This window comes from Anabrus simplex, chromosome 6 (genome assembly GCF_040414725.1).
Source record: "Anabrus simplex isolate iqAnaSimp1 chromosome 6, ASM4041472v1, whole genome shotgun sequence".
In the NCBI taxonomy this organism is placed as follows: domain Eukaryota; kingdom Metazoa; phylum Arthropoda; class Insecta; order Orthoptera; family Tettigoniidae; genus Anabrus; species Anabrus simplex.
In genome coordinates this window covers 322,593,868-322,616,675 of record NC_090270.1, presented here as the reverse complement: position 1 = coordinate 322,616,675, position 22,808 = coordinate 322,593,868, and the positions used below count along the sequence as shown (strand labels likewise).

Below are 22,808 nucleotides of genomic sequence, written 5' to 3'. Positions count from 1 at the left end.
TGTTCATTGCTCCTCCTCTTTTTCTTGCTATAGGCCATTACCATCCTCTGTATCGATTTTCTTTCCTCATTATCCATATTTACTGGATCAACCACTTTCTTAGTTATACTGTCCTTTTTCCATATCACTGTATCACCAGATATTAGTACTGTTTATTCTTGTTTTTCTTAATAATTGTAATAATAATAATTGTAAATTTTCTTTTCAGTACTGTAAATTATATTTGGTGAAGTTCTGCCCACATGATTTGTTTGTGAACACAAGAGCAGACTTGGGTCAATGTCCAAAAGTTCATGATGATGAAGTGAAGGCATTGTATGAAAAATCAAACAGTTACAAGAAGCAACAGTATGAGGATGAATTTATTAGATTCTGTCAAAGTATGTTGAATGAAGTGGAAAGGAAGATTGTTAAAGGTAAACAACGACTAGCACTGATTGGCAAAACAGATACAGTAAGTACTTCATAAAATACTAAGTGTTCTTTCCAACCTTCTAGCTACATTCCAGTAATTATTCAGCTTTTTTAATCAGCAGTTCCTTTTAGTTTGTTTGATTTCTATATTCATACTTGACCAAGATATTTATTACATCACTTTTTAATTCAGCTGTACACTGCATTTCAGGTTTCTTTATCCCCTGCACAAACTCAGCGAAATGAAGAACAGATTGCATTTTTGACAGAGAAAATAAATGCATTGGTAGATGAAGCGGAGAAGATGGGTATTCAGGGTAATGTTGAACAAGCTCAAGGCCTCATGAAACTGTGTGATCAACTAAAGGAGGAACGTGAACAACTTCGTGGGAGTAATGAAAATAGTCATTGGCAGCAGGTATATTTTACCATATTTTCCCTTTAAAATTATTTTGTGCTATTCTGTCAAAAGAAAAGTTTCCGATTTACTCCTATGTTGTCCATGGAAATGTATTATATACAGGGGTTTGCGGTTTTACACTGTATAATGTTCATTGATTTCTACATAGTGGTAATTTCCCTTTAAATAACATGTTTCCGTATAAAGTAATAGCCGGGCTGAGTGGCTCACACGGTTGATGCGCTGACCTTCTGACTCCCATCTTGGCTGGCTCAGTCTGGTGGTATTTGAAGGTGCTCATATAAGTCAGCCTCATGTTGGTAGATTTACGGTCACATAAAAGAACTCCTGCACAACAAAATTTTGACATCACCAAAAACCATCAAAAAAGTAATTATTAGGATGTAAAACCAATAATAATATTATTGTTACCATGATTTCTGCGGTTCAGAGACAGAACGAAGCGTGACGAGTGAATGGCTGGACGAAGCATGAACCAAAGTTTACCTTTTGCCAACACTATCTAGTGAAAAAAAATTTCTTTCTTTTCTTATTACATGGGTTTCTTAACAAAAACGAAAGTTCAACAAGTGGGATTTATCACAAAAGGAACTTAGGAGCTTGGAAATTTATAATAGGGGAGTTTATAAGCTCTAAAAATGTTCAGTGTTGGGAGAAGAACTTCCATCTCTAATAAGTCAGTCAGAGAATTCAGACCTCATCGTCATAAGACCTATCTGTGTCGGTGCGACGTAAAGCAACTTTTAAAAAAAAAGAAAGAAAAAGAATTCAGACCAGTAGGTCTTCATAAACTTACAAGTTATAAAGATAGGCTAGCACAGGTACCAATTATTACAGATTGTCCGTAATTATTAGCCTACGGATTTCACCTCACGATTGCGGAATTACGGTCAAAGTGGAAATTATTACGGAAAAGCTGTAATTGTCAGGAAAAAATAATTTTCTACGGAGGAAAAAGGCTTGAAAGGATTGAACATTTTTCCTAAATCGTCTACATTCCAATGCTTGTGAGTTGGCAACAATACTTATTCAATCGTGACTTCCTTTTGCTACCCATAAACATTGTAAAATTCATTGTGAATGAAGGAGCTCAGGTGCTGCTCTTCTCCACTATAAATCCTTCAATAATGTTATATTCGCTGTGTTAAATACACTGACAGTTTACAGAAAGATTGAGAAAGAAGTGAGGCCTACATTAAGTAGATCTGCACTGAAATCTCTTATGGTTCAGAAGACAGAAGGATGCTTCAAGAAAAACTACACTGAAAAGCAGCTGCTGCATGAGAAACAAGTTACAAGGAATGTTTTATCACAGAAGTAAGAGGAGGTGTGCAAATGTTATTTTGTAATATGATGTATGTATGTTTAGTTCTCAGCCCGAAGGCTGGTTGGATCCTCAAAAGCTCCGTCATCAGCTGTCATAGATGGGCCTAGGCGTCACTGAAGAGGCGTACTAGGGAAATGAAGAGTGAGGTAGTTTCCCGTTGCTTTCCTCACCGAGCCAGAAGTTGCTATTACATCAGTCTGACAAGTCTACTGAAATGCATGCACCAACCGACCCTATGAGCAATATTTTCGCACCATTCATAGCAGGGACTGGCTGCAGATGGAATGGCATTACTAGCATCACTCATACCTCAGCAGTCACTTTCATTTTGTCAAAGGCAAGGATAAAGCTGAGACAGATCAATGAAAGTAACAAAATTGCTCTAGCCCATACCAGAAGACATAGTGCACTGTAAACAATAGGTCCCGCCAGCAAAGGCACGTGTAATATGATATACTGTCGAATTGATTGCTAGAGGGAAGTGCAAAAGGGGTGTCATTATCGAGAAGGGGGGAGCATGCTTTGGACTTGACTCGAAATTTTTCTTGGGGCGGAAAGCGATTACTGGCAATCCACTTCAGAGGTTGGCCTTTACATGACCGAGAGAAAAATATATTAGGTACAGTTCAAAGAAAGAAGCTGTAGCTTCTAGAACAAAGTTACATTGGGCCAGAAGATTACATTAATATTAACACTTTCAGCACTACCTTATTTTAACATAGATGCTGGCAGTGAACTGGGTCTTTTTCCTGAATTTTAATGCATCACACAACAGCAAAACATTGTACATACCTGATTTTTGTATCATATGAAGGTGTCAAACCAAACCAAAATGGAGATGTTAATCAGGAAGTTCATACCTAAAGCAATTTAATTATACTAGTCTTGTGAATAACATAAAAAAGGTACTGAAAAACTTTTACATTCAAGTTATACCAATAAGCCTGCTCAAACAATAAATATGAATCATTTGATGTGGCTACGTAATCAACAAATAAATGCATTTCATTTGAAATACAAATTTCAAATATTTAGGAATACAGTAGAACCTCGATAATTTGAAATCGGTTAATTCAAAATCCCGCCTGATTTGAAGAAGCTCTCGTTCGCAGAAACATGGGATACAGTTTTACATGTTGTTTCAATTGTTTAATTCGTAATATGGATAATTCGTAATTCGAAGTACAATGTCGGCCCCATTACCGAAATTCAGGCTTTTAATTCGAAACTGCCTTAACATTTTAAAACAATAGTATGTTACAGAGTAATTTCAACTCGAAATTTATCCGCTCCACGTCATAATACAACGCGCGTTCCAGAATGTGGAGGGGTAGCTTTCAGCACTTACACTCACTTCGGTGGGTCTACAGCGCGCTTCATGATTGCTAAGTTGAATGAAATCGGAATTCTTTTGTGTTCAACCTTTTAAGGAACGCCGTAATATCACGCAACATGCAGTGTGCGGGAAAACAGAATCCGCGAACACTGGCGATGCCGACAGTTGACGAAAAAACGTGGTAAATATAATAAATTCGTAGGCACCGAACATTATTGACATTGCCGGTGAAACTGCATTGCTTTATTTTAATGCGAGCCCAAACGGTCTTATGGTTTTAAAGGAGAAATTGCCAGCCGGAAAATCGTACAGTGTGAGGGATGGGGGCCATAGTAGTGCGTTGCAATGCACATGGAAGCGAGATACTAGTACTTTATCCCCTCGTCATAGGAAAATTTGATAAGCCACAATGTTTTAAGAGCGTCGGGTACTTTTCCATGCCAGTCCAAAGCATCTATAATAAAAATGCAAACAGTAAAGAAATCCAAAAAATGATGCATTTGCACAGGGGAACCGGCATAATTTACCTCGTCTTTGAATTTTGCGATTTTTCTTTCTTTCGTTGCTTCAGGTTATATTTGCCAGTGAGGTATGCAAGTGCATTATTTGAACATTGTAAATGCACCTTGTTGGATACATTTCGGAAATAGTTTTTTCCATGGCATTTGAAAGGTTTAAACTGTGAATCAAGGTGCTTTGAGCGATTAGAGCTGTCGCGTACCTTAAGAGAGTCCCATCTACTCCCGCCGTTTTCCCGCCATCGGGTACCTTAAGCGAGTCCAGGCTACTCCCGCCGTTTACCCGCTCCTGGCCACATTAAGGTAGGCAGGGCTATGCTTTGAGCGATTACAGCTATCATTGCATGTATTAGTGGGTCTTAGAATACTTCGTGACGCGGCAAGTGTTTACATTTCTGAAGTACGAGCGGGAAATCATACAAGGATAGTCATAGGAAAGTTCGATTTTAAGGGCATCGGGTACTTTCTGTGTAAATACAAGGCATCTAAAATGCATACAGTATAGTAATCCAATGAATAAAGAACTTGCACATGGGAGCCAGCATAAGTTTCTCCTTGTCTTTGAATCGTGCTTTTTTTTTTTTTTTTTGTTGCGTGAGGTTATGTTTGCCAGTGAGATATCAGAGTTCATTATTTGAATACTGTAAATGCACCTTCTTTAATACATTTTGGAAATAGTTCTTTTTTCATGGCATTTGAAAGGTATAAACTGTGAATCAAGGTTAACTGTATGCAGTAACGGGCATTAGAATATTTTGTATGCGGCAAGGGTTGGTACGTCTGAATTGTGAATTGGCTGTTAATTCAAAATCACGTAATTCGAAGTCCGATTTTTTAGTCCCATCGACTTCGAATTAACAAGGTTTTACTGTAGTTTGTTTCGGTATAGTAGCCCTGAAAACAAATTGGGCTATGCATATTAGAAATTTGCACTCCTTGCACCACCATCTACTTTCTTTTCACGGTACAGGTGAATCATTAGCCCGTGTTGCTTCGTCTAAATGCAAAATGAAGTCCAAATTTCTGGAGAGGTGAAGTACAGTAAAACCGTGTTAATTCAAAGTTGTTGGGACGCAAAAATCGGACTTCGAATACCGGCTCCCCCGTGCAAGTGCTTTATTCATTGGATTACTATTCTGTTTGCATTTTAAATGGCTTGTGCTTGCTCAGAATGCACCCGATGGCCTTAAAACATCGTGGCTTATCAATCTTTCCTATGACGAGAGGAGAATGTCTCTTGCTTCTGTCCATATTACAACAACAGTACAGTGACTATTCTGTACTTGTACGATTTCCCGCCATGGCACTTCTAAGACCCATTAATGCATGCAATCACCTTGATTCTCAGTTTAAACTTTTCAAATGAAGTGGAAAAAAACTATTTCAGAAATTTATCCAACAAGGTGCATTTACATTATTCAATAATTATTGTATAAAACAATGACAAACATAACCTAACGCAACGAAAGGCAGAAATACACGATTCAAAGACGAAGAAAAATTATGCTGGCTCCCCTGTGCAAATGCTTTATCTTTTGGATTACTGTACTCTCTGCATTTTTAGATGCCTTGTACTGGCATAGAAAGTGCCCGACGCCCTTAAAACATCGTGGCTTTTCGAACTTTCCTATGACGGGAAGAAAGTCTCTTGCTTCTGTATGCAGTGTGCACTGCATAGCAATACAGTGCATTTGCCGGCTGGCAATTCTCTCCTTTAAAACCTTAAGTTCGTTTGGCCTCAGCATTTAAAATAATAAAACAAACAATGCAGTTTCATCGGCATTGACAATATTATTTGGTGCGTACGAATTGATTATAGGCTATAAGCCAGGCTTTTTCGCCAACTATCTGCATCGCCAGTGTTCGCGAATTCTACCTCTCTGCACACTGCTTGCTATGTGATATTGTGAATTGTGGTGTTCCTAAAAATGCCGAATACAAAATAATTAAGATTCCTCTCGAACATAGCAGATATGAAGCACACTGTGGACACGCCGAAGTAGGTGAAATTGCGTGAAGTTACCCCTTCATGTTCCAGAAGACACGTTCTTTCATGACGCAGAGAAATTTTGGATTTAAATTACTCTGTAAAATACTATATATTTTTTAAAATATAAAGGCAGTTTTGAATTAAAAGTCTGAATTTCGGTAACGGGACCGGCATTGTTCTTCGAATTACGAATTATCCGTATTTAAAATTAAACGATTTAAATAACATGCAAAACCACACCACATGTTTCCGGGAATGAGCTTTGCTTCGAATTAGGTGTGATTTTGAATGATTTCGAATTATCGAGGTTCTACTATATTTCTATCATTGGTATTCAGTGCAAAATAATGCTGCTAAAAACTTGCACTCAAAAGTGACGTAACAAAAACAAATCTTGCCCAAACTTGATGTTTCTGGTTCGTAAGTAGAGTTTTCATCACTGTCTTCTATTCCTTAACTTGCTTCTCCCGATAAAATATGCAGGATATCACTGTCATTGTGCTGGCATGAGGACGTGTTTGTACAGTAAAACACAGCTGAGAGCACGGCAAATTTGGCACACTCAGCCCCTGAAATATCGAGTGCTTGTGTAGAGTTCACAGCAAAGAGAAACTACCCCTTTTCATCGTTTCAGTTTGAAATTCCCGATAACTGCTGCATTCAGGTGGACACTAAATAACATTTTCAATTTCATTAGGCGATGTCAGCCCGTCTATTTTTGCCATTGGTGGGGAAACCTGATATCTCTTCATATACACCAAACCCCTCTTGTTCAGTGCATTAGTGATGAATGATCTGTGTGATGAGGTTGATTCCATAAGAATTATCCAAAAGAACAGGTCCCAGAACATGGGCAAGTGTTCAAAAATCTCTGTGGCAGCATCAACAGATGTTGCCTTTCCATGATCTGCCTGGTATACTATGGATAGCTGACACATTTGTGGCCATTTTAATACCTTCTCTCCAGTCACTGCATGACAGTCCCTGGTGTTTTCGGATACCTTTGTTTTCTGGAGTGACTGCTTAAATAAGAGCATGCCTTTACCTTTTGTTTCTTCTTAGTTCAGTTCTCGAAATACAGTAGAAGTCCGTTATAGTGAGAATTTACAATTACAATTTACTTACTCGCTCTAACGGATTGACGTTATACCCGATTTTCCCTTAATTTCAGAAAAGATGCGAAAAAATCAAATATTTGAATGGATGAAAACCATAACGGTATAAGTAGCATTTTGGTCATTCAGAGAAATAGGCATTTAATAAATATCTTCAACACTCATATATACAGTAGAACCTCGATAATTCAAAATCAGTTAATTCAAAATTTTGCCTAATTCGAAGAAGCTCTCGTTCGCGGAAATATGAGATACAGTTTTGCATGTTATTTAAATTGCTTAATTTGAAATACGGATAATTCGTAATTCGAAGTACAATGTCGGCCCCATTACAGAAATTCAGACATTTAATTCGAAACTGCCTTTACATTTTGAAACAATAGTATGTTTCAGAGTAATTTCAACTCGAAATTTATCCGCGTCATAATAAAACGCGTGTTCCGGAACGTGGAGGGGTAGCTTTCCACAATTACACTCACTTTGGTGGGTCTACAGTGCGCTTCATGATTGTTAAGTTGAATGAAATTGGAATTATTTGGTATTCAACCTTTTAAGGAATGCCGTAATATCACGCGACAGGCAGTATGCGCAAAAACAGAACCCACGAACATTGGCGATGCCGACAGTCGACGAAAAAACGTGGCTCATATAATAAATTCGTGGGCACCGAACAATGTTGTCATTGTCGATGAAACTGCATTGCTTTATTTTAATGCGAGCCCAAACGGTCTTATGGTTTTAAAGGAGAAAATGCCAGCCCAGGAATCGTACGAGGGTGGCGGTCATTGTAGTGCATTGCAAATTGCAATGGCGTCTGGCACTTTCCATGCCAGTACAAAGCATCTAAAAATGAAAACAGTACAGAAATCCAAAAAATAATGCGTTTGCATTCTTTGCATTCCTCATCTTTGAATTGTGTGATTTTTATTCTTTCATTGCGTGAGGTTATGTTTGTCAGTAATTTATCCAAGTGCATTATTTGAACATTGTTAATACACCTTGTGGGACACATGTCGGAAATAAGTTTTTTTCCATGGTATTTGAAAGGTTTAAACTGTGAATCGAGGTGATTGCATGTATTAATAGGTCTTTGTGACGCGGCAAGTGTTTACATTTCTGAAGTACCTACGAGAGAAGTGCCATGGCGGGAAATCGTACAAGGATAGTCATAGGAAAGTTTGATTTTAAGGGCATCGGGTACTTTCTGTGTAAATACAAAGGCATCTAAAATGCATACAGTATAGTAATCCATTGAATAAAACACTTGCACATGGGAGCCAGCATAGATTTCTCCTCGTCTTTGAATCATGCTTTGTTTTTCTTTCTTTCGTTGCGTGATGTTATGTTTGCCAGTGAGATATCCACGTGCATTATTTGAATACTGTAAATGCACCTTCTTGGATACATTTAGGAAATAATTCTTTTTTCATGGCATTTGAAAGAAATAAACTGTGAATTAAGGTTAACTGCATGCAGTAATGGGCCTTAGAATATTTTGTACCGCGGCAAGGGTTGGTACTTCTGAATTGCGAATTGTTGGTTAATTCAAAATCACGTAATTCGAAGTCCGATTTTTGAGTCCCAACGACTTCGAATTAACGAGGTTTTACTGTAGCATGCTATTTGTAGTTACACCACTCATCACTAGAGCGCAGAATATTACTGCTATCACTTGTATCCCTTTGCTGGTGAAGGGATACATCCTCCCGGAGTTACATCCTGCACTTAACTCATTTTTTTAAAATGTCACTTATACTGTTATGGTTTTCATCCATTCATCATTGACTAACAGAGGAACATGATTGTGTAACTAGGAAAGTATGATTATTTATCCTGTGTGTTGTGGTGGTGATTATTGTTTTAAGAGGAAGTACAACTAGGCAATCATCCTCTATATAACATTAATCAGAGGGAAAAATGGAAGGGATCCGACACTTCGAAAAATGAAGGTGTCGGTCAAAGAAAGACAAGGGCCACGAAGGGCGTGAAAATGAAAGACTCCCCAGCCCTCGCAAACCTAATAGCATCGGGGTCGGAAAAGAACAAGAGGTGACCAAGGGAGGTCGGATAGGATAGATGAAAGTGAGGAGCCTGGCACAAGTAAGTGGAAGCAATGCCAGGACTCAGCTTAGGGCCTCATGGTTGCCAACCCACGCTCCAAAGTTCAGAGCCACCTCTTACGACAGGCAGGGGATACCGTGGGTGTTATTCTACTGCCCCCACCCACAGGGGGGTGTGTGTTGTAGATTAGTGTAGAATTAAATTAGGTGCCATGGCAACATGGTCTCTGTTTACCTCGAACAACTTATTGTTGGTAAGAACAAATGCCCACAAGCGTAGAAAAGACATTTAACCAGCTATTGTTATGGAGACCTAATGTCCACGTGTGCGGACAAAATCGTTTGCGTACGTATACACATACAATCGACACTAAATGAAACCATCAATACTGTGTTATTCACAAGTTTTGTTTGATTACCAGAAACTAACTGAAAGAGTTTATCAGACAAGCCCAGAAATGAAGTATTAATAAGTATTTACCTGAAAGTCGGCCGTTATGTGAGGTATCCATTTACCGGTATTCATTTCGCACCATCTTGCTGAATGCTACCAGGGAGGTTACAGAATGTTGAACAGTGGAATTTATAGAGAGATCTTTCGAGAACACACTCTTAACTGAAATTGGAAGGAAATTCACATTTCATTGTTAGCCATAGTAAAATGTATTTGTCCACATCTGTGGACATGGGTCTGAAGAGGATATGCTGAAAGTGGTAGCGGAGTCATACAAGACCCTAGGATTCATTATCGGGAATAAAAAACCCTTCGAAAACATACAAGCTTGCATTCGTCTGTTCAGTACGATAGTAAGACCAAAAATAGAATATGCTGGTGTTGTTTGGAGCCCCAGGTATCAATCATAGGTCTATCAGATTGTAAAATTGCAAAAAAATATTTAAAATTCTTACAGTATTAAAAAACTGGCTGCTATCGCCGTATGGTACCCTATCGTGATATCCTTTTAAATTTCGGAGTGGAGAGTTTAGAAATTCGCAAACGGAAGAATGCGGTAATTTTTCAAAATTGTAAACTATGCCATTGATAATCCTGAATTACTGTCTCTTAAATTTTCATATACTTCGCTTCAATTCCAGAAATAACATTTTTAAATGAAAAAACCAGGACCTGTGCCCACGATAACTCACCGGTGAGCAGACTCTGTAGTATCTTCAGCAGGGTCATTCAGCAAAGTAATGGCCTTGACTTCAGTCAGCCAATGCACAAGTTTCTAACTGAACTTCATCGCGCCATTGTATAGAGTCATAAAAATCGGGAAAATTGTAAGGTGAAGTTCTCATAATGTTATGTTTGTATGTGAATTGCTTCATTTCTTTTGTCATTTTACCTCATCATGATTTTTTAACTACAGTAATATAAGGCTCTTTACTTTTTAGAGAAATACTTCGGTATTTTATATTAATATTGTAGGTGTTTAGATAAAATTGTAGTTTCGATAGAAGTACCGCCATGTTAATTGTAGTTTGTGACGTAGTTGCCACTGTAATTGAGACACTTAAGTCCTGTAGTGTGCAATAAATAAATTATTGAAACGTGCAGATTCATCAGCATTGTAGACATCTTTGGGCTTGTACCTTTTAAGAATTTCACGGAGAATTTGAAGCCAGTCATTGACGGCTTTTTCATTTACACGTCCCGATTCGCCTTTTATTGTGTGAAGCAAAATGCCATGTCTGGCTTTAAAGCGATTTAACCATCCATTGCTGCACTGGAAGTCTGAAATATTTAGTCTGAGACCCAATTCTTGCACCGTAGATTCTAACACAGGCCCTGAAATAGGAACTCTTGCAGTTCGTTTATGGGTAAACCACTCACAAAGGTTAGCTTCAAGGCCAGTATGGTCCCCAACACTCGTTTTTTTTTTAATCCCGCCTGGAATGTCACCTTTTAAAACAGCGTCTTTGATTTTTTCCTTATTTTTAAGAATAATAAATAGTCAAAGATGTTAAATTATACCACTTGCCTATTTCACTTTCCCTCACACTGCTTTTTACACAAGCCTGCATAATTTCATATTTTTTAGCCAAATCTAAAGATTTTCGTTTCCCACTCGAAATTGTAAAGTGTTAAGTCACAGCGAAAAGTGGATTTGTTTTATTACTAATACTGTTTTTAAAAGCAACGAAGACTCCCACACACAACTTAGAAACAGCCGACAGGTCGAACTATGCTGTTCACAGAACCACAGACTGAAGACAGACAAATTTAAATTAACACTACACAGTACAGTCAGTTTACTTTTAATATCACTCATAGGGCCTACACAACTTCTTCACACGTTACGGAAAGAAACTCGATCTTTTAAATAAACAGTAGCAGTCTGTTCACATCTCACGCAGAAGGAAATTTTAGACACACACTCACAGTAAGGAAATCGCGACTTAAGCAACACAAGAAGTGGTTTTACTGTGCGTACAACAGCAATAAATAAAAGCATCAGATTCCGTCACGTCACGAGGAATGATAATTTTTGACCGCAATAACAACAGCTCGATAAAGAAATCTTCATAGCGACAATGCATTGCCATAACAAGTTGTCCAACCCAACGAATTTGTGACATCCGAGAGAACTACCGCTTCGCGTGAATTCTTGATACGAACGAGAGTATAATGGTACCAATAAAATAGTTCACGAGAGACCCGTTGCTGCAATTTTTGTCGATAGTTTCATGGAAGGTTTTATAATCTAATTGTGTAAAACGACCTCAGTAATATACAAATATTTACCGTACTTTAGTTCGTGGAATATCGAGAGTTACGCGGAAGAAAATAATCTATAGTTTTTTGCTAGCTCTTTACGCTTAAGTGTATAAATACCAATAACAGAAAATAAAACGCGTTAAAATCTCGCTTAATAACGGATGACTCAATGAAAGAGTTCCAGTTGTAACCAAAGGCTATTGTACAGTTTGATATAGGAATTTTGAAGGGACAAAAAAGCCTGTCGTTACAACGGGGTTCTTGTTATATCCCGTACTCGCTATTTCTACTGTATCTTAATCTAAAGGCCTTGTGCACACCGAGCACGCTTCGCATAGTGTGTAGCGTGAAATTCTATGCATAGCGCAAGGCGTGCTTGCTGTTCACACCGAAAACTCTACGCCACGCTCTCAGCTTAGTTTGGCGCGAGGCGTTTATGGTGGTCACAAACTAATGCCGTTATCCAAGTACACTAGAAACAGTTTACTAATGGATAAGTTACCTAAAATTGAAAATTAGAAAGAAGAATCGAAAGTGGGTTCATAAATTTAATGAAGAACGAATTACTTTCGGAGAATTCCATCGTTTGTGCAGAGATGCAAGACTTTATCGCGATAAATTTTATGATTACTTAAGAAAGACAAAAAATACCTTTGACCTTCCAAACCTTGGAACTGAAATGTGGCGGCAAGTAGCAGAGAAGTTTTGGAAGAAATTTGTTGTTCCCAATTGTCTAGGAGCACCGGGCAGCAAACACCTGGAAATTAAATTTCCAGCTAAATCACACTCTTTATATAATAACTATAAATAGTTTTTTGCAATATTGATACAGTTAGCATACACAATTTATAATCGTAACAAAAGTGGAGTAAATGTATGAAAAATATAATTCATAAACAGAAATATTTACTTTCAAGCACACTACTAGCCTGCAAAGTGATATTCTTCATGTTACCACCCTCCATTGGCAAAATTATAAACCGATATGACAGACTACATGGCTAAATGGTTACCGTACTGGCCTTTGGTCACAGGAGTCCCGGGTTCGATTCCCAGCAGTCGGGAATTATAATCTTAATTAGTAAATTCCATTGGTACGGGAGCTGTGTGTATGCGTGTATTCATAATCATTTCATCCTCATCACGACGCAGGTCACCTACGGGTGTCAATTCAAAAGACCTGCACCTAGCAAGCCGAACTTCTCCTCGGACACTTCCTACACTAAAATCCATACGCTATTTCATCTTGTCACAATGTTAAGCCCAGTAAAGTGTGACAGTAGAAGTAACATTACTGTATATATTTACTGTAGGAATGCGATAAAACTGTTGTAGATACTTAAGTCCACTTATTTTGCAAAACCGGTACATTTTTATAGTTTTTGTGTCTTGTGTTCCATATTTCTTCTCTTTGAAACGTTGCATGAATGTCTTCTTCCATAGCTTCAGAATCAGCTATGTAACGCTAAGCAATTAACCAACACTACGCGTTGTCTGGCGCTTCGCTTAGCTGTAAGGTAGGCGTTCAGCACAGCAGAGCGCGGATGATGTGAACACCTGGTTTAGGAACAAAGCACTGGTTATGCTTAGCGTTGAGCGACACGCGACACACTAGGCGAAGCGCGCTCGGTGTGCACGCAGCCTAACTCTTGGCGTACCTTGAGCTTGTCTGTTAGGCCCCTTTGGTCGTGAATTGCTGCATTATACAGTATTGAATAGGTGGACCTTCTCATTCTTGTTGATAATGATCAGTTCGTTCGGGTAGATGAAATTTCATCTAAAAGTTGTCTCAAAGAAATGAAGAATGGATGGTTTGATTTCAGTTAAATCTGAAATTAACATGCTGTGAATGCAGCTCCAATTCGGAGCAGGAGCAGAACGTACTGATGCCTTGAAATGTGTGTGCGCGTGAAACATACAATTAGATATATCAAACAGAGGCTGTAATAATTCTGTGTCTTCCTCTTATAATATCGGCATCATACAGGAAGTTTTATTTGGTGGTATTGTCTGTAAAGTTTACTGTTATAATGGTGGTGGTGGTGGTAGTAGTAGTAATTTGACTTCAGCTACTGTGTGTAGGCATTTTCATTTGATGCCATCTAGGCTGCCTGAACGTCAGTTTCCGTGGTCTGTGTTAAGAGTAAATCGGATCTCTTGGGCAATCTATGGCTCTGTTTTTCTTTTTCTTTTTTTCTTTTTTAATATTTTTTTTTTGTATACACCAAAGGTGTGCGTATTGACATCATTCGACAGAGTGCCAAATGGACTTTTTTCCTGCCCTTCAAAACGCCTTTGTGATCTTGATATCCAGAGATCAACACACCACCCCAGGTAGATCGGGTATAGTAAGCTAGGACATATTGAGGTATTCAAGAATATACAATTTTATCCACCTGTAAAAGAGGCGTTGACATAAGTTTGAGGGTGTTCTTTAAAATGCCGAGTTCATCGGTGTATATTTAAAATGTTTGGCCTATGGAAACTCTCAGCTTTTTATTTTTTTCAATGTTTTGTTCTTATTGGTAAACATTTTATGAAAATGTTCCATTAGATATGATGTGCATTGAGAAGTAGTGTATTATATTAACTATTCTCTTTACAGACTGCAGAATTAGCAGCTGCACAAGAAAAACAGATGGAAGTATGTGATGTGTGTGGAGCATTCTTGATTGTAGGGGATGCCCAGCAGAGAATAGATGACCATCTTATGGGAAAGCAACATGTTGGTTATGCTAGATTGAAGTCTGCATTGGATGAGTTGGTGGTAAGCTTCTACTTTCTTTATTTGATAAAGCTGAAGTACTGTAATTACAATAAAATTTAGAGAATTTAGTGTAGAACAGAATTTATCTATGCAAGAATGGTTATAGTACAATGTATATTGTAATTTTATTTTTATAATATATTTATTGCAGCCAGATAGCCATACAGAAAGAGAGAAAAAATAATACATTTATATACACTGTACTCGCGTGCTTGCACCTTGGTTTGCATATTCTTTAATTGTTTTTGTTCTTTTGATGCAGAGTTCTACATGGTAATGTTCACACATGTATCCACGTAGTTTGCACTTACATGTCTCTGTCGGTTCATGGTATGAGGTGTTGGTACAAATTAGATGGTGGAAACCATGTACTGCCTCATGCGATATCGGTGGCACTATTTAGATAAAAAATCATGCCTATGTGCCTCATCTCAAAGCTGGATGTTGTCCATGTCTAGTCTATCATGGCCCCAGTTCCAAAGAATTCTGAAGGGAATATCTTCTCTTTTGTTGCTAGTAGATTTTCTGATGCTCTGGTGTTGGGTAGGGTCAGGTGTGTTCTGAAGTCTTCAATGAGGAAGGATTCTCGCGCTAGAATTTGGAAGAGTCTTGATCTTGTTGTCTTGGATACTCCGATTGCTCTTTTTATGTATAGAGCTTTTACTCTTTCTAGAGAGGATAGGTTCTTTTCTGTTAGATATGGCCATATGATTTCTGTTCCATATGTTAGTATAGGCATAATTTTTTATCTAAATAGTGCCATCGCCATTTCTAGGTTCAATGTTGTGATGTAGTTGATTTTGTGCATCGCCCGTACTGCCTGTGTTGCTTTCTCTTCTACAAGCTTTGTAAAGCTGTTGGCACTTGTTTGCAGAGTAATACCAAGGTACTTGAAGTAGTTTACTATGGCTACTTTCTGCCTCTTTATGAAGATTTCTGCCTTTGCTGGGATCTTTCCTCCTTGCCTAAAAACCATCATTTTTTTTTTTAATGTATTAATTCCAAACTTGTGTTTGTAGCACCATTCCTCCATATCTTCTATCGCGTTTTGTAGTTTTATGATGTCCTTTGATCCGATTAATATATCATCGGCGTAGCTGTATACTACATCTTCCTTATGGGTTATTCTCATTATTTCTTCTGCTGCCAGGATGAAAAGTAATGGGCTAATTGGGTCACCCTGTAATACGCCGTTCGTTTGAAGTATCGGTTCTGAGAGTAATATGTTGTCAGATTCTTATTTTGTTCCATTGTAGTATCTTTTTATGGTTTCAGTCCACACATTGTTTCTGTTTAGGGTTTCTTCCAACTTCTGAGTCACAAGTTCCCGATTTGAGGTCAAATGCTTTTGTGAAGTCTATAAACACTATGTAAAACTTTTCTCTTCTTTCAAGGGCTTCCCATATGTTATTCAGTAGTAGTTGTATGGCGTTAGTAGCTGATCTTCCTTTCCTGAATCCGAATTGATTTTCTGGTAGATACTCGTCTGTTTCTTCTCTGACTCTTGCCACGATTGTTTTTGTGAATATCTTGAATGGTATGTTCTCCAGAACGATGCCTCTGTATGTGTTTGTGTCATATGGGTCGCCATTGCTTTTATAGAGTACTTTAATAGTTGAATATCTCCATCTCTCGGGTATTGAAGCCATCTCGATGCATTTATTGTGTAAGTTTGTCTATGTAGGCAGTTGGAATGAGCAGCGTCTTTTATGTACTCACTGTATACAGGATGAAGCGAAATTCGCGCACTCGGGCATCGCAGCGCGACTCCTCACATGCCAGAAATAAAAAAAAGTCTCACAAAAGATCATCTTGCGAGTATATCTGGCAGAAAAAGAACGTTGAAGAGTGGCAATCTGGCAACACTATAACCACATGTAGGGTAACTATCTCTGTCAGCACGTATTAGCCATGGTGTACAGTTGGTGCAGTTACAGAGTTTTGGGTTAGCATGCAGGAGGTTGAGGGTTCGATCCTGGGTTGAGGCGCTTTTTTTTTGGGTGTTAATTTCCATCGGACATCACATACTGTAATACAGTAAGACACCGTTTCTTAGGTCGCATGTATCCTACATTTACAAAATTTAGTAACGCTGAACACGTTGTAACGCATCTAGTAGATGAAGTGGTGCTAATAAATTCATGCCCACGACGTGGAAAGGGCATCTTTCAAAGCTGACCAATGAAAACGAATGTTTGTCCATTTCTGGGATCGTAGTATGCAAGTGTCCACCTCTGTGGTGTAGTGGTTAGCGTGATTAGCTGTCACCCCCGGAGGTCCGGCTTCGATTCCCGGCTCTGCCACGAAATTTGAAAAGTGGTACGAGGGCTGGAACGGGGTCCACTCAGCCTCGGGAGGTTAGCCGAGTAGAGGTGGGTTGATTCCCACCTCAGCCATCCTTGAAGTGGTTTTCCGTGGTTTCCCACTTCTTCTCCAGGCAAATGCCGGGATGGTACCTAACTTAAGGCCACGGCCTTCCCCCTTCCTTGCCTGTCCCATCCAATCTGCCCATCCCTTCACAAGACCCCTGTTCAGAATAGCAGGTTAGGCCGCCTGGGCAAGGTACTGGTCATTCTCCCCAGTTGTATCCCCCGACCCAGAGTCTGAAGCTCCAGGACAGTGCCCTTCAGGCGGTAGAGGTGGGATCCCTCGCTGAGTCCGAGGGACAAACCGAACCTGGAGGATAAAAAGATTAAGAAGAGGAGTTATGTAAGTGCAAATGGTTTCTAGAGGACCTGCTGCAATCGCTGTTGACAATTAAGATGCCAGATACCATATCACCTGGACTACATTTACGAAATAAAAACCGTACGCCTCAACCCAGGATCGACCCCTCGACCTGCATGCTAACCCAAAACTCTAACCACTGCACCAACTGTACAGCACGACTAACATGTGCTGACAGAGGTAGTTATCCTACATGTGGTTACAGTGTTGCCAGATTGCTATTCTTCAACGACCTTTTTCTTCCTGATATACTCACAGGACGAACTTTTGTGAGAGACATTTTTTTATTGCTGTTGTGTGAGGAGTCGCGCTGCGACGCCCGAGTGCACGAATTTCGCTTCACCCTGTATGTTGTCTGGTCCTGCGGCTTTGTTTTTCTTTGTGCTTGAGGTGATGTTTTGGACTTCATTTGTTGTCAGCGGAGTCCATTCTGTTGGCGCTAGTGTAATGGTACTTGGACTGTTTTCTGGGATGTTTGTTATTCCTTCCTGGTTGAGTATGTTGTTAAAGTGTGTCATCCATTCTTTCATGTTTATGTAATGTGTCTGCGCTTGCTTCCTGGGACGTAGAGTGATATATGGGTCTTTCTTTGCCTCTTATACGATTCTTTTACCTTTACCAATTTTATTTTTGTAACGCAGTTGATGTTGCTACCTTGTGTATCGTGCTCTTCTTTTCATTTGATTATGCTTGATGTACTATATATACACGGATAGTCTGCATATTTTTTTCAAAGTCTGGTGGCAAAAATTCAGGGTGCAGATATTATTCGCATCAATGTTAGTACAGTGCTTCTGACATACAGAAATCTGGAAATTACTTTTCTGTCCACTCTGTTGGCAGCTTAACAGGCAGAGAGGAGCTGGACAAGCTGGTAAATAGCACACCTTCCAAGACGCATGGCATTTTTGAAAATGAGACGAAGTCTGCCGTAGTGCATTGGCACTGCTGGTGGCTCCAAATAGCCTACGCAGTGGTCTCCACGGTATGCACTTGCCATGCATTTTACCTGATCAGTCCAACTTAGCACACTGGGACAAAACGCTGGCAACCAGAAATGAGTTCGCTGGAAAATAACGGACCAAGTATATTGTTATTACAGATTATCGTAAGCGACAAGTTTTAATTCCAGCTTATAAATCTCATATTTTGTCCCTTATTGGCCAACACAACTAAGGTTAAGTTATAAGGAGATTCCCATCTTCCAATACTTGTCAATTTCATATAACAGTCTTATTGTGTACATGACATAATCTGGCTTAATCTCTAGGTGTATACTAAATAGATAGAACATGTTTCATTCCGATTATGGAACATCTTCAGCTAAAAGAATAAACAAAAATGGCAAGACAATTAAAACACATATAATGATTATGGTAATGAAATAAAATGTTCATTCATGTTCGGTAAAATTTCCAACAAGTCAATGTCCAAGTAATGAAGTAAAATTGGTGTAAGTGGTCTTCTTTATGCTGGAGATTTATATACTTGTTGATCTTGAGGATAAAATTAGTAATATAAAAGATTTTCTTAGAATATGGTTTTTCAGGTGTTTGCTCTATTAACCAGCGTTTCATCTACAAGCTCTATTGGTGAAAAATATCTAATTCCCTCTATGGGAACTTAGAATTTTCCATTTAGAATATGGTTGTCAGGGGAATTCTTGTAAACCACCATAGTTGAAGTTGAGTTTTGGAGTTAGACTGTTGAAATGTGTCTGAAACAAGAAGAAATTAAGTATGAAGGGGGATATTTTAAATGAGAAAATCTTGTAAGAATATATGAGGAATAAAAATATACATGAAATTTTATTTACCTTACAGTCGGTCGTATTGTATTTAGCGTCCTCCCTTACGCCGTGTCATCAGCTGACACGCACAGAACTGTCAGTCAATTTTCCTATAATAGTTTAAGAAAATCTCTTCTTTTTCTCGTGCCATACAATCCTTCAAACGAATTCCTACAAAATATGTAAGCCCTCCCAAAGCTATTATAAAAAGATCACTTTGAAGAATGCACTCGACAATGACCGGTAAACAATCGGAAGCGACATTTGTAACTAAGTATGACAGTAAGGTTGAGAAAACATTTCTGGAGTAGGATAAAAATCAAAACTGCCTAAACTGTAAGTATTCAACTCTAATAGTTATCTTCTGTAAAATTCATATGTTGTCACTTACGATACTTAATCTTTCCAGGAACAATATAATGACCTCTAAAGGAAATTATTCTGGTTCCACCTTATTCAATACCAATCAGATTCATCAGATCTTAAACTTATCATTATTATTGTTATTATTTACAAATTGCACATTTTTTCGGTGCGTACTTCTTCGGCTGTTACACTTGATAAAACATTGATGCACGATTAAGAAATTTTTTGTAAACCTCAGACATTACATGGTAAAAAAAGCTACTTGTTTGCTATGAGAAAATAATATAATGCACACTTTAAACTTTTACTTGAATCACTTTCTCTTGTTTTTTCTCTTTTGAGGAAAACAATGGAGCCTGTTCGGTAATTCAGTAGAATGTGTGTGACCTACCATGAAATTTTAGTTCTGTGCTATCACATTGTTCATATACAGGTTTTCATGCCTTTGCCACTGTGAGAGAATGTTTTTACTTAATTGACTTGTATACCTTTGCATATTTAATTTCCTTTACAGAAATCTCGACAAAAGGCTCGTGAAGATAAAGAAAGGAAGCGTGAAGAAGAAAGACGTGAGCGTAACAAAGTAAGAGAGGAAGAAGAGAGGAGACGGAATAAAGATAGAGATAAGGGTAGAGATGACCGTAGAAAGAAAAGAGAGGAGGAGGAAAGGAGTAAATCTCGAACTCGTCAAAGATCCAGGTTAGTGTCGTGTCTATATTATTGTGGATAAAAGTTGTAAGAAATTAGTTGGTTTCAGAGTTATTGGATCTTTGCCATAAAACAAAGTAGATTTTATGACTTGTACATCACTGAAGATTTTGTTGCTGTGAAGGTGAACAGAGCATCACAACGTAATTTTTTTCCCTTTCTTAATAATGTTATTAGCTTTACGTCCCACTAACTACTTTTACTGTTTTCAGAGTTTTTCTTTGAGTGAGTTTGTCGTTTCATTGTTGCTTTATAGATGAAACTATGGCATCTTTGGAAAAAAGAAATGATGCCTTTTCACCATCTATAACTTTTTCTCATGAAAGCTGGTTCTACTTCTGTTGAAATATAATGGAGCAGAAGTTTGTAATATAATCCTGCACGTTCTTTTCCATCTTCATGTGAGTGATCCACAGCAATCCTGGATGCTCATCTGTAGGCTATCTTTAACCCTTTCAGACCTGAAAGAAAACTGGCAGTGTGAATTTACATCAAAAACTGACTAAAATGCTCTTAAATACATATATTTTTAGTTTATTCTACAAAATAAAAATTAACATCTGAAAAAAAAGCACCCACATAATTGTGCGTGTCAGGACTTACTTCACTACTTACAGAAGAGAAAAATGACCTCAATGCATGTGTATATACATATGTACATGATCAAATGTTCTATTTAGCAGTGTGGAACGATTTTAAACAATTAAAATCCTATACATTACATTTCTCATGTATAGTACGAGTTTTTCTTTCACAGTCCTTTTTGTGACAGCACCCAGCACTCCTGCATGCATTGCCTGTAAGGAAACCTAGCCCGCACATATGTGCGTATCAACATTCAAAACCTCATGGTATTACGTACGATGTTGTAAGTTCACAATTTACGTTTGCTACACAATCTACACACTTCATTGATTATATTCTGATATTCAGTAAAGCTTCTAGATTAATATGAATGCAATAAATAAATACTTACTTTAGGCATTACTGATTCCTGCAATATTGCTAATGAACTGTATTTTTAAACTCTTCTTCCTGCCCCCTGGTGGTCAAGTACTAAATAAAAACAGCTGAAGTACATGCTACGTGTCCTGCACAAGCACTGCAGTCTGGTCTAGCGCCAAGAAAGCTTCAAATAAACTCAGGCATAAATAAAATACGAACCCGCACAATTGTGCGTACACGGTCTGAAAGGGTTAATTGATAGTTGCTAGTGCAAGTTTGATGGTTCAGAACATCATCATGATTAGCATTTTTCAGATTAAAGCAAATTAAAAGCTTGTGTATGCCAGAAAACACAATGGACATGTATGGCTGTCAGCGTTCTAGGCAATACTAACAACCATAAGTCTGCAGGGTGATTTCTGGTATACACAGGAACTTCTGATTTGCTTTAATGTAAACTCTGAAAAAAAATTCTAGTTACAACAATATTGTTCTGAACCATCAAGCTATCCTGTTATACTTCTTTTCTTGCTCTACAAGGATGGATTAGTGGAGAATTGTTTAATAATATGCTAATTAAGGTGATATACCGTATAATCTCGAATACCACCCGCACTCTAAATCTTGGGTGCAGGTCGTATTCAGGCCGTTCATTCTCGTAAATATTTACTACATTTACATGGAGTATTGAAATAGGTTTGAATACGGTTACTGTACTCAATTTACCACATTTAAATGGGCATTCAGGTCTAATTGCGTTTTAGTTGCATTCTAATAAACATACCTATAAACATTATCATTAAAGACTGTTATGCCTTTCAGTGTTCAGTCTGCAGGCATCTGTGAATTTACTAAACGTCGCCACAATCCTCTTATTTGCAATTAGTGCTGTGGCCTCCTTTAGTTCTATTCCTCTCATCTTTAAATTGTTAGAAACTGAGTAACCATAGTCGTCTTGGTCTCCCTCTACTTCTCTTACCCTCCATAACAGAGTCCATTATTCTCCTAGGTAACCTATCTTCCTCCATTCGCCTCACATGACCCTACCATCGCAGCCGGTTTATGCGTACATCGAGTTCAATTCTAATTTAGTCTTTATCTCCTCATTCAGAGTACCCTCATGCCATTGTTCCCACCTGTTTGTACCTGCAATCATTCTTGCTACTTTCATGTCTGTTACTTCTAACTTGTGAGTAAAATATCCTATGTCTACCCAGCTTTAGCTCCCGTAAAGCAAAGTTGGTCTGAAAATAGACCGATGTAAAGATAGTTTCGTCCGGAAGCTGACTTCCTTCTTACAGAATACTGCTGAACGCAACTGCGAGCTCACTGCATTAGCTTTACTACACCTTGATTCGATCTCACTATATTGCAATCCTGGGAGAACACACAACCTAAATACTTGAAATTATCGACCTGTTCTATCTTTGTATCACCAATATGACATTCAGTTCTGTTGAATTTCTTACCTACTGACATCAATTTAGTCTTCGAGAGGCTAATTTTCATACCATACTCATTGCACCTGTTTTCAAGTTGCAAGATATTAGACTGCAGGCTTTCGGCACAATCTGCCATTAAGACAAAGTCGTCAGCATTGGCCAGA

At 38.3% G+C, this 22,808-nt stretch overlaps 1 protein-coding gene across 3 annotated transcripts in view; it reads left to right on the top strand.

The window, feature by feature from the left end:
• LOC136876531 (luc7-like protein 3) overlaps positions 1–22,808 on the top strand; it is a 239,329-nt gene that overhangs the window by 46,258 nt on the left and 170,263 nt on the right. For all 3 annotated transcript variants that reach the window (XR_010860603.2, XM_067150563.2, XM_067150562.2), the window contains exons 2-5: positions 209–454; positions 626–832; positions 14,506–14,667; positions 20,064–20,248. Coding sequence is in view for 2 of the 3 variants with exons in the window: in XM_067150563.2 (XP_067006664.1) it covers positions 209–454; positions 626–832; positions 14,506–14,667; positions 20,064–20,248 (800 nt within the window). In the remaining variant the exon portion in view is untranslated. The remainder of the gene's footprint in view (positions 1–208; positions 455–625; positions 833–14,505; positions 14,668–20,063; positions 20,249–22,808) is intronic.